Source organism: Dermochelys coriacea, chromosome 2, assembly GCF_009764565.3.
Source record: "Dermochelys coriacea isolate rDerCor1 chromosome 2, rDerCor1.pri.v4, whole genome shotgun sequence".
Lineage (NCBI taxonomy): Eukaryota > Metazoa > Chordata > Testudines > Dermochelyidae > Dermochelys > Dermochelys coriacea.
Window position 1 is genome coordinate 176449438 of NC_050069.1, and position 11632 is coordinate 176461069.

The following is an 11632-nucleotide window of genomic DNA, read 5'->3' on the forward strand; positions in this document are numbered from 1 at the left end:
AGATTATAATGATTCTAAGAGAGACGTAGATCAAAGAGGTCACAAATCAACCAGACTGATCATATTCATGATGAACCTGTCCGAGCCACTAGCTAACACGCTGTTAATCAGCACTCTCCTTCATGATGCCTTACCCACTCTGTCTATTTCTCGCCATGCTGAAAAGAGAATTGGAAGAAAGCAAGCACAACTTGGCCTCATATAATCCATGAACCTGCTAACATTTACATATGTGCATGACTTCGATAAGACAACTCAAGCGAGTAAAGTTAGTGAGACTACTTATGCACCGAAAGTTATAACGTGCATAGAGCACTTGCAGAATTGGGTCAAGAAAAAAAGGTTGCAAGGGCCATATTTAACTTATAATCAAAAGTCAGACTACATTACTAACAAATAATTCCCACAAAAGAAAATTTGCATCAGCTGATTTGTCATTAGAAAAAGAATATTACAATAAAAACCTGAACACACACATAACCCAATCACCCACCACCAACTTTTATTGCCAGAGATGAATTTTCTTGTACAAAGAGACACCTTGCTAAAATATATTTTTCTATTAGCTGTGCATTATGATGTGCACAAAGAATAAAAGGACATGACATGTATTTTATGAAATGCTCCACCAGGTTTGGTGAAATGTTAAAATGGTTCTTAGGGATAGGCAAACTTTATGATAGTCAAGGCTCACGGATTGCTTTTTAAACAAATATGGAGGGTTCCCACAGCACATTCTCATTCACACTCTGACAAGAGTTTGAAAATACAAAAAACGCCCTTTCCTCTAGTCCAGCCATCTTCTCCTGTAGCCTCTTTTGGGATATCACTTCTCCCCCTCTTCCCACAAAAGTCAGAGGAGAAGCAGTTTTTGCAGAATGGGGGAACACCAAGGTACACTCCGACCCCAGTCTGGGCAGCCAATCCAATTCTGAGCATCCAAAAGTCATATTCACATGTAGATGAAATGTACAGCTACCAAGTCAGATTCTGGCTCTCTATTGCAGGTGTACTAGGGAGAGAAGAAAGTGCAGGAGAACCTTCTTCCCATCCCTGACTCCTACCTGGGAGCATCCAGAACACCAATATTCATGCTAAACACTCGAAGAGGGTAGGGCAGCAGGCAGATCCTATAGCTCCAAAAAGGAGATTAAGGACCTGCTCTTTAAAACCAGACCTCCTGGAGGCATTCTTCCTGCTTATGTTCTCTGGGAATTGCCACTAGCCCCTTCCTCTTCCTCCTCCTCTGAACCCGAGCACCAAGGAGATGGCAAGCAAAACTACAAAAAGGCCCGTAATATTCTACTGTACCTCCATTAAAGTCCCACCTACATTTCCTTCAGAGTCATTGTTCATTACTAGGGGAAAGCAGAAACCATGCCCCAATCTTTCCCATTCCCTTCCAGTGATATGAAAATCCAGTGTTTGAGACACCATAATTTGTTAGCCTGGCCTAGGCACTTTATGATATGGGATCTCTCTGCACCTGCTTCTTCCTTTTACACAATTGGACACACAAGCCAGAGATACTTTAGCATTCAAGACATTTATGCTAAGATGATATATTTTAATAATTTGTTAGGATTGTCCTAGTCTAATTGCTCAAACACAGACATTATGTTTTTTGCCTACATCACACTATTAGGTACAACCAACACAACATTTTAGTTTAAGAGAATTATTAATCCATGTTTTCATTGTGTGATGAAGCCATTCTCCGGATTATTTTTTAAATTGGGAACCCAGTTCTCCGCATCATCCCTTGAGTTAATTTATACAAATATCTGCACAAATATTGGCCCCAAGTACAGCAAGAAACAGAAGGAGCAAGGAGAGAATGTCATAGCCACATTGCCATCTCCCATTTCAGATTTACTGGCTTTATAAAGACACTATCGAATATAAGATTTTTTATTCTCCCAATATGGCACTGTGGCAAAATGCTAGATTATGATCCAAGACACTACTGAAAGTGCAGACAGAATTGTAATGTCTAGGTGGACAGTGCCCCTTTTAGTTTACTATTTTGTATTTAATTAAATAAAGTAATGAAAAAAAATGAAGAAAAATAAAAAGAGAATGAACTTTGGCCTTCATATACAGTTTTGCCAATTCTCATGATTTTATTACAAGTAATGCAATATTTGATGTTTTATCGAAAACCCCAGCTCCTGGAGTTATATGATTACATGAGAATCTCAGCTTTTGGAAGGGTGGTGGTGTTTGTTTTTTAAGTATGTTTCTAGTCCTCACATTTGCAGAAAAAAGTTTAACAATGTGACCAGAAGGTATCTTAAAGACTCAAGAATCAGAAATAGATAGAAAGAACCCAACCATTTAAAAATATCTCATGATTTGGGGGTGGGTTCCCAACTCATTACCTGTGAATGTTTGAGTGGGCAATACAGCATATATTTCTGTTGCTTTGGATCTGATGTTAGCGTGATTAGAAGGAAGTTCAAAGCTTGGGACTGGCAAAACAGTAGGCCATATTCCTTGTGATGTTCAGTTTTGGATAGATCATAAAAATAGGAAAAATAGGAAAAATAGGCCAGATTCTGCTGTCTTTAATTGAACAAAATTCCCATCATCTTTAGTGGGAGCGTCACTCAATTTTGGATCATGGAATTTGATTTAATAATAGTCTTTCCATCTTGGCTTCAAGTTACTGTTATGACTCGATACATATATGTAGTATTGCTGAGTCATGGTGCTGACCCAGCACTGCCTACTATTTAAAATTATATGATGCATTCACATTGCATAATTTAGCTTTGTGAAAGAATCTCATCCATAATCTCTACATATCATGTACAATTCCATAACCCAGACAGCATATATCTTAATGGCTAATGGGCCTTTCATGAAGCCTGAACAGTATCAGTTTGGAAATCTGATGTTCCAGCTTCAGAATTAAATATTTCATCTACTGCCAGATGCATCTTATAGTTGCAATAAAAAATTGCCATTTACAATATGCTGCTTCACACAGCATATACTGCATGCTCCTCCTCCAACAAACACATATTTATATGCAAAAAAGAAAGCATTTCTATATAAAGTCAAAATGATGAGTGTACATTGTACATCTTTTCTACCCTAATTAATTATACAAGCCAAATATTGCATGGCCAATAAATGATAGATGGGCTGCACTAAATGTGACAAAACAACAGTTTGCCATTTTGCTGAGTCTGCAATAGGATAATGGCTGCAAAATAAAATCACATACCTTCTTAAAGGAATACTATCAGTATTGACATGTCCTAATTTGACCTACTTTTTTGCTTCTTATATATGTTAGCAAAGTCCCTGTAATTTATGTTATACCAGTGGTGGTAGGTGTGTGTTTGAAAACAATGATTCAGTTGGATTTTTTCCCTTTGGGGAAAAAGGAGTGCACCACCAGCACAGCAGCACATTTAGGATTTGGAGATGGGTTACCCCCTCTATTCTGTTCTCAATTCAGACTTTCTTAGAATTGCACCAATGTACATGAGAGAAGGATTTGTCCTAATGTCTCTTTATCCCAACACCCATTCCTTTTTTTTCCTTCTTACTCTCTCCCTCCCCCATGGCAGGAAGGAGGGGGAAATAACAAAAGCTAGAACTTCTTACTCCTCACCCACCCGTGGCTGGAAGGAGCAGTAACAGATCTTCCCCTTTGCAAAAGTATACCATGATAGCACACAGTGGTTTTAAATTAATATTGGCAAAGCCTGAAGCACATTGATCAGTGCATCCAGACAACAGCTCCATGTGAAATTTGGGATTATCCCACAAGAATTTCCCCTCCAATAAATCCTATACTCCACTGAGTTGCAGTTTTCCCAGATCCCAAAAATCTGGCTCTGCAGCCCAGTGTGTGGTCACAAAGTGGAAAATCAATTCAGTAAGAAGACAGATTTCAGTTTCTAGTTTTCAGGATCTTATTGTTAACTAAACAATATTTTTAAAATGTAAAATATATAACATAATAGTACCTTAATTTTCCCAGATGACTACTGAACAGGCAGATGGATGACAAATCATTCTATCAGATCTCTTTAAGGTCTGTGTTGACTACATGTAAGAAATTATTCATTTAATCCAAGTTCAGTTTCACCTAAATATAGGTAATTCAGTACGGGAGACCTTCTGTACATACTACTGTTTTAGGAGTTAAGAACTCTCAAGTTTAAATGGGTTTTAATTTTGGGACAAACACGTATTTCAACCTAAAAACCTAGATGGGAATTTAACTTCAGGCTTTAACCAAATGTCAGTGGTCTACCAAAAAGAAAAGGAGTACTTGTGGCACCTTAGAGATTAACAAATTTATTTGAGCATAAGCTTTCGTGAGCTACAGCTCACTTCATCGGATGCATTTGGTGGAAAATACAGTGGGCTTAGGGTTAGGGTATGCCCACTGTATTTTCCACCAAATGCATCCGATGAAGTGAGCTGTAGCTCACGAAAGTTTATGCTCAAATAAATTTGTTAGTCTCTAAGGTGCCACAAGTACTCCTTTTCTTTTTGCGAATACAGACTAACACGGCTGCTACTCTGAAAAGTGGTCTACCAGTAGCATGGCCACTCATGCATGCCCAGAATACCAGATATCACGGTACCTTTGGGAACGGTAAAGGCCTGCCCCTACGCAGAACGTGTGAAAAAGAGAGGCGACTTTACTCAATCCATAAAAATGAAACTTCAGCAAAAGTCTCAACAACAGCATTTTTGATGGGTATGCACACATTTTCTTTCCCACCGACCTTATGTTCTCCATTAAGGGAATGTTGGCTGCAAAGAGTTCTCAAAGAACTTTGGGATATACTACTGTCCCCTGATGTCTAGGATGAGCTTGGCTGATCATTTATTTTGAAATCTCAAAACAAGAGCATGAGGGTTCTCCCTTGTAAGCCAGGTAATGAAACAGCATAAAAAAAGTATATGCAGAAGTACCATGCTTTATTATTTGTATTATGATAGCTGCTATAGTCCCTACCCGAGATCAGGCACCATTGTGTTAGGTACTGGGCAAACACCTAGTGAGAAAGAGTCCTTGCCCCGAAAAGTTTACAATCTAAATAGAAAAGTTAGACAAAGGGTGAGAGGGGAAACAAAGTCACAGAGAGATGAAGTGGCCAAGATCACCCAGAAGGTTAATGGCAGCCCCTAGACCAGAGTCCAAATCACCCAGTACCCAGTTCAGTGCCTTATCCACTCGATCATGCTACCTCTTTACATGGTGTTCATTCTATCACAAAAAGAGGGCCTGATTCAGATCTCACACTGGTGTAAATCAGGAGCAACTTCCCTGACACAGAACCAGTATAAAGAAGAGTAGAATCTTGTTCACAGCCTCTAAAAGTACTCACAGGCATAGGATTTCAAGGAAATGGGGAGTCAAAACGCTTAAGCACAACATGGCCCATGCTGAAATTCCTAATCAGGGCTACTTCAGCTGAGCTAATACAACCACATCCTTTTTTGCTTGAACAAATGAATACAAACAGGTGTTTTTTTCTTCCCATGGGATATACATGCAATCCTTAATTAGCCAAAACTCCTATTGACATCAATGGGACAGTTATGAGAGAAAAGAATGCAGTCAATCATACATTCCCTATGTATTCTTTACTGGGGTTGGATGGTGGCCCTGATTTTCCACATGGTGCAAGTAGTGGAAAATCAGGGCCACCATCCGACCCCAGTAAAGAATACATAGGGATTTGTGATTGTGCATTTTCTTTTCTAACACCTCTCAAAAATGGGTATGAATGCTAACATTTGATAGTGTTTTACACCCACTTTGACCTGACTGCAAAGAGGTGTAACTGAATACACATGGTGCAACACAGTAAAGAATGAGGCCCAAGAAGCCCAAATGTCATCTTTTGCCAGCTGCTCAATGCAACAGAATGGCATAACCTGAAACTGCCCACCTGGAATAAATGGATTATTCAATTATAGGATGTCCTAGTCATAGAAAAGATGACAAACTCTAAGAATGACTCATAAATCAGTTCCTTTACCACTTGGCTACCATTCATGGATTATGACGAAGATGATCCTGGCCTGAAGAAGCCAAGAACTGGCTAGCTTTTGTTCTTAATTTTAAAACATTTTGATGAGCTCAAGACTTGACTGTACATCATTTATTGGAATATGTGGCCAGCATGCCTTTTATTATTAATGTCTGCACTTTTACTTTTTTCTGGACACATCAGCGTGTGTTTTTCAATGGTATGCATAGAGAGACACAAGAATATCCTGTTTTCTATTTAAGACTAAATCTCAAGGTAACGGTTATGTCAAATTTGGCCCAAATTCTAAATTTCATGACAATAAATGTTTACCAAATCTGATGCCAAATGACAATGTATTTGTGGAGGTTTTTAAAAAAGAAAATAAATACTTGCCTACAGTATTTGCCATACAGTGTTTGTGAGATTGTGCTGGTACATGGAAACCTGATAGTAAAATGGACCAAAAATTAAAACCAAACAGAAGTTTTAAAAAGAAGTGAAATTGACTCCTCTCTTTATTGTCAAAATTGAGAGAGATACTAAAAGTAAACAGCTAAGCAAAAGTAGCAAAAAAATAAAATAGGACGGTGTTTCAAATTCTTTGAATTTTAATGGTCAGATTGATATGCCATAGATAACACATGAGAAAATAAATGTGGGTATATATTTTTAAAATATACGCCAAATCATCTTCTAGGAGGGTTATTCATCTAGGTGTTATTCATCTAGGTTTCGACTCTCTGGCCATGCTTACACTCAGGAATTTTACAAAATAAATCCAACCAGTGGAAGCACCAACAAAAGCCCTGGTGTAGACAAGATTCTGGTGACTTCCAGTGTGTTTACCACCATGTTAGTTACATTTACTGTTTAAAAGCTGGTTTAGCTAACATGGCAGTAGAAATAGATGTAGTGGTGGGAGTCCTGTCTACATGAGGGCTCTCAATGAAACTGTCACTGGTGGGATTTTTTTCTAATTCCCAATATGGACAAGGCTAACGAGCTTCTACCTAGTATTACCATCACAGTGGTGGCATTTGCCCCTCCAGAACTGGAAGGAATTCAACTTCCAAACAGATAGATCTCCCAAGGTCTTGGCAGATCCACAAAGGCACTACGCCTTCATGCTGCTTTCTGACCTCCACAGCAGCAAAGCCTCCTCAGGAGCCATTCTGCTAATGCCTTCTGGATGGCCACTCCTTTTAGGAGTGGCAATTTGCTGTGCGGAAAGAACTTGTATTAGTTAAAGATGACGGGTCAGCATTTATTTAGTCCAAGGATCCACATGGAGTTAGGGATGGGGTGGCAATACATTGCCAAGGATAGTTGCTGAATGCAGACACTAACCCTCCCTCTACCAGCTCCCCTATTCCCCATCTGCAATTCATAAGCACCGACTTCTTCAGTTTTCCATTGGGTACTTGACCCTGGCTCTGCCCCCGGCCCTGCCCCCACTCCACCCCTTCCATGAGACCCCGCCTCTCTCCCACCTCCTCCCCGGAGCACCCACGGAGTCGGCACCTATGCTGCACTCTACTTCCCGCAAAGTTTAGCCTGCCCCTATATGTTTTTATGCCTGACCGTTTAATTCCCCACTCTTCACTTCCACCTGCTCTAGTACTGAAGGGGACTTTTTAAAAACACTAATTGAAATGTTACAAGCTCCTTTGATCCATCATTACCTTAAGATACTGTAAGAAGGACATTGGGGAACTAAGATATTAATGGATAGTGAGATCTTTCTTGAAATGGCCGTATTATATAGATGTTGAAAACCAAATGGATAATAAGTGAATACCTTCATGTCTAAGTTTGAAGAAATGCCAGTTAAATTCTAATTGCTTGTCTTACAGGATAAATTGTACATCTTTGTCAACATATGAGAATTTAGTAGTCCTGGCAAAAATCTATCATATGGACTGGAATTTTTAGTTTGGGATATGTACTTTTTTTAGTGGATTTAAGATAATAAAATGAGTCTGAAGTTCTTGATTTGTCCAAATTAGGGTTGGATTTATTTATTTTTAACAGCTTTTGCTTGAGTAAAAACTACTTAGGAGCTACTTATGCATTCACATTTTCAAAGATTTCAACAATTTTAGGGAATAAATGACAAAGTCTGTTTACAAGTCGTCCAGTACCAAAAACTGTGTTTGGTACAGTTGCTCCCCCATTTTGGAAGTTTTTCCACTCCTTCATATCTTTCCCAATGCTAAAAAAAAGCAGTGGATAAGCCAAATCCTACTTGCATTACTTATGCAAGTAATTGCATTGTCTTCATTAGGACTACTCACAAAAGTAAAATGAGCAACATTTGGCTTCTAGCTGACATGAGAGGCTGCTTGGTGTCAGTAGTAGTATTTCCAAAACTCCGCTGAAGCATCCTGGGTTTGCAAGGAATGCTGATCAGACTGCATACACACAACATAACAATGACTGTGAAATGACTAGCCAATTATTTATTACGGGCAATTTTAAATATGGAACATGATTTGATTTGATTGTACTGGTTAGTTATTTGAGCTGTTGTAGATATAATCATGATTTGCTATTAAATAAATCATTACCACCTTCATACGTTGATATTTCCTGTTAGAGTCACTGATCCAAACAGTTCTCACTCTGAGCCACTTTGTTTTCCAATAAACAAAAAGCTGAATTGATACTTGAAAACCTTCTGCCTGTTTAGGAATCCAAATTCCTAAGTGTGTGCTTGCAACACACTTCTTAATACATTGTACAAGAGATAGTGCATGGCACATCCTGGTTCATTACTGCTCTTCTCAAGCCCTGACTATGCAAAAACTCTGATTTTAGCCAACTCTTCAATTCAATATTTTCAAACTAGAACACTACAAACAAACAGAACTAATAGTTACTCTGGAAATACTGTTTCTTCCCATAGCTGACTGGGAATTCTATCACAGGATTAATGTTGTACATTGACAAAAAGCACACTGCTTTTTAAGTTTATTTCTGGTGCTGGCAAATGGAAATAAACATAGCACCTATGTATCCCGGTGATGTGTGTATTTCAGAGACAGGAACAAGCCAAGTACAGACTGCAGCCAGAATACATGCTGTACTCCATTTACAAAAAACAAACAGAGGAATGATAATCCCTTCTTAGTGGAAAATCCAAATTTTCAAAATGAATCCCCAATCTAAAATGAATTACTGTAATAACTACAATCCTAGTATGATCACTGATCAGAAAGGCACAACTGACAGCCTGCTGTGTGACATTTTTGGTAAAGCAGTTCCATATCCCCTAATTGCTGCTCTCTTCCTATAGGGATACGTGCCCCACTGAATCAGATGGCAGTTTATTAAATGCATGAACCAGAGGGTAGCAGAAGGATTCTCCTTTAGTCTGAGTGACTGTTGTACAGCCTCTCTACGCACTTCAGCTGAGTGCAGTGTAAAAAGGTACTACTGCAGCTCTAAATTGAAGGATACAAAAAACGAGATCCAGGCCAAATTATTTTTCTGCCTTCAACTATTAAAAATAAATTACACAGGCTATGGTGCAAATTGAAACCAAATTAACTGTATGTGTACATGCTATGCTAAATGATAAAAGCAGTATCTGACCGTTTTACAAGCTATATTTTTATGGCTATGCCATTGATCTTAACATACTTAAAATAAGTGGTGACAATTCAACTGCCTATGACAAGTGATAAAAGACTTAAAATGTTATGATGTAATAACAAAAATAAATATAGTAATTACACGATTATCTCAGAACAACATAGAGAAAAAAAGCACACAGTTTATGTTTAAAAATGTGCTGCATTATCAAGGAGCCAGAAACTGAAGAGGGGGAGAGGGGGGAGCCCAGATAATCATCATCATCATCAAAAATCCAGTATGGGACTCTTTATTGTCACCTCTATGTTCACATTCTCAAAGTGAGGCCAACTATTGATGGCATGTAACTCATAATAATTCTACATTATTTGCTTGCTAGTGAAATTCAGACGACAAGGCCAATGGTTAAGCAAATAATCAAACACATCCTACACGCTGTCCTGAGAACAAGATCCACGCCACCGTTTCCCACTCCCCATCAACACAACACAGCGTACATATGGCTTTCCATTTCCCTTCCCAGATCGGGCAACCCCAAAGCAGCGGTGGGACTGAAAGATGCTCTGAAACAAATGACACGGCACACGCGCGCACCCCCCCCCCCCCCGCCACTGCATCTGGAGTTCTGTGTCAGACAGCTACACATTTGCCGTCCTAACCCTTCAGCCAATCATCTCTACCTGTTCCAGTCCAACCAAACAAATGGCCTGGGGGGGGGGGGACGGGGACGGGAGGGCTTCTTTGTTGTATGACCTGCCCGCCCCTGCACGCTAATATAGCCAGCAGCGTGGACCATTTACCAGAAGGCCCACGTCTTAATAGACAAGCGGGTCCCTTCCCCCATTGAGAAGAGCCCACCCTTCCCCAAACCAAGCAAGCTATGAACGTTATTGCTGCCTTTTTCCAACCCCCAGGCTGTGCTGTGCTTCTGACCCCACACACCCCCCGTTTGCAGAGACAACCTGTCATGGGGGGAGGGGAGGGACGGGGAGCTACCTCCTCCCTTCTCCCCCCCCCCCCCGACTTGTGCCAGGAGTAAAATTAAGCCTCCCCAGGGGCGTCCAGGGCCTTTTCTTTCCCTAAGAGTGGAGGGAAGAAGAGCCCATCCCGCCGCGAGCGGCTGTGCCTGGGGCGGGGGGGGGGGAGGAGAAGGGCGGGAGAGGCAGCAGCAGCCCCCCTACCTGGAGGATGCCGGCCCGGGCACAGATCATGCTCCCCCGGCGCAGGAGCCGGGGCAGGTTTTAAGAGCCCTCACGTGCGGCTCCTGGGCAGGCGCGCGGCCGCCCGGGGCGGCGGGAGAGCTCAGCGCCCGGCTCGCGCCGCGTCCCCTCAGCGCCAGCGGGCTGCGGGCGTCAGTCCCGGCGGAGACGCTCCACAGTCCCGCAGCACCGGCAGCCGCACTGAGACGCCTGCCTGCTCCCTCCTCCGCCTCTCTCCGGGTACCAGGCGGATGGAGCCAACCGCAAGCCGCGGCTCGGCCGCCTCAGCGCCACCCGGCCCTTCCCCGGCTCCTCCTCCCCCGCCCGCACACACGGATCCGGGAGACCTGCTGCTGCTGCTGCTTGCTGCTGCTGCTGCTCACCTCCCTCCCCCGACCTCCCCCCCCTCCCCCGCGCGCGCGCGCGCGCGCACACACACACACACGCACCCCCCCCCCCCCCCGCCACACGCGTGTGTTGAGTCTTCCCCCCATCGCACGTATCGACTCCAGCGCGCTCACACGCCCGCCTGGACGCCTGCCGTCGTCCGGCACACTCCTGGGTTGACCCCGCTTTGGAATACACCTCCCCACACACAGAGGTAACCCACAGAGGACTTGGGATCCAAGACCCCCACTCCAGACTCCGGCGCACACCTTTCGCCCTCAGCATGGTAGTTCACGGCCACCCGTTCCGCCTCACAAATGGAATTGCACGCACGGGCACACCCGACACCCCCGCAGCCGTCAGGTCCAAGTCACCCCTAATTCCCTCGTGGAAATCGCCACTTCCCCGCCCCCCCCCCTCACGCCTAGAATCCGGGACACA

General features: G+C 42.3%; 1 protein-coding gene across 2 annotated transcripts in view; it reads right to left on the reverse strand.

Annotated features, from left to right (window-relative positions):
- HECW1 (HECT, C2 and WW domain containing E3 ubiquitin protein ligase 1) overlaps window positions 1–11037 on the reverse strand; it is a 354103-nt gene extending 343066 nt beyond the window's left edge. For both annotated transcript variants that reach the window (XM_038392643.2, XM_038392644.2), the window contains exon 1: window positions 10787–11037. In XM_038392643.2, the coding sequence (XP_038248571.1) occupies window positions 10787–10816 (30 nt within the window). In that variant the 5' untranslated portion in view covers window positions 10817–11037. The remainder of the gene's footprint in view (window positions 1–10786) is intronic.
- Between the last annotated feature and the right edge of the window lie 595 nt (window positions 11038–11632).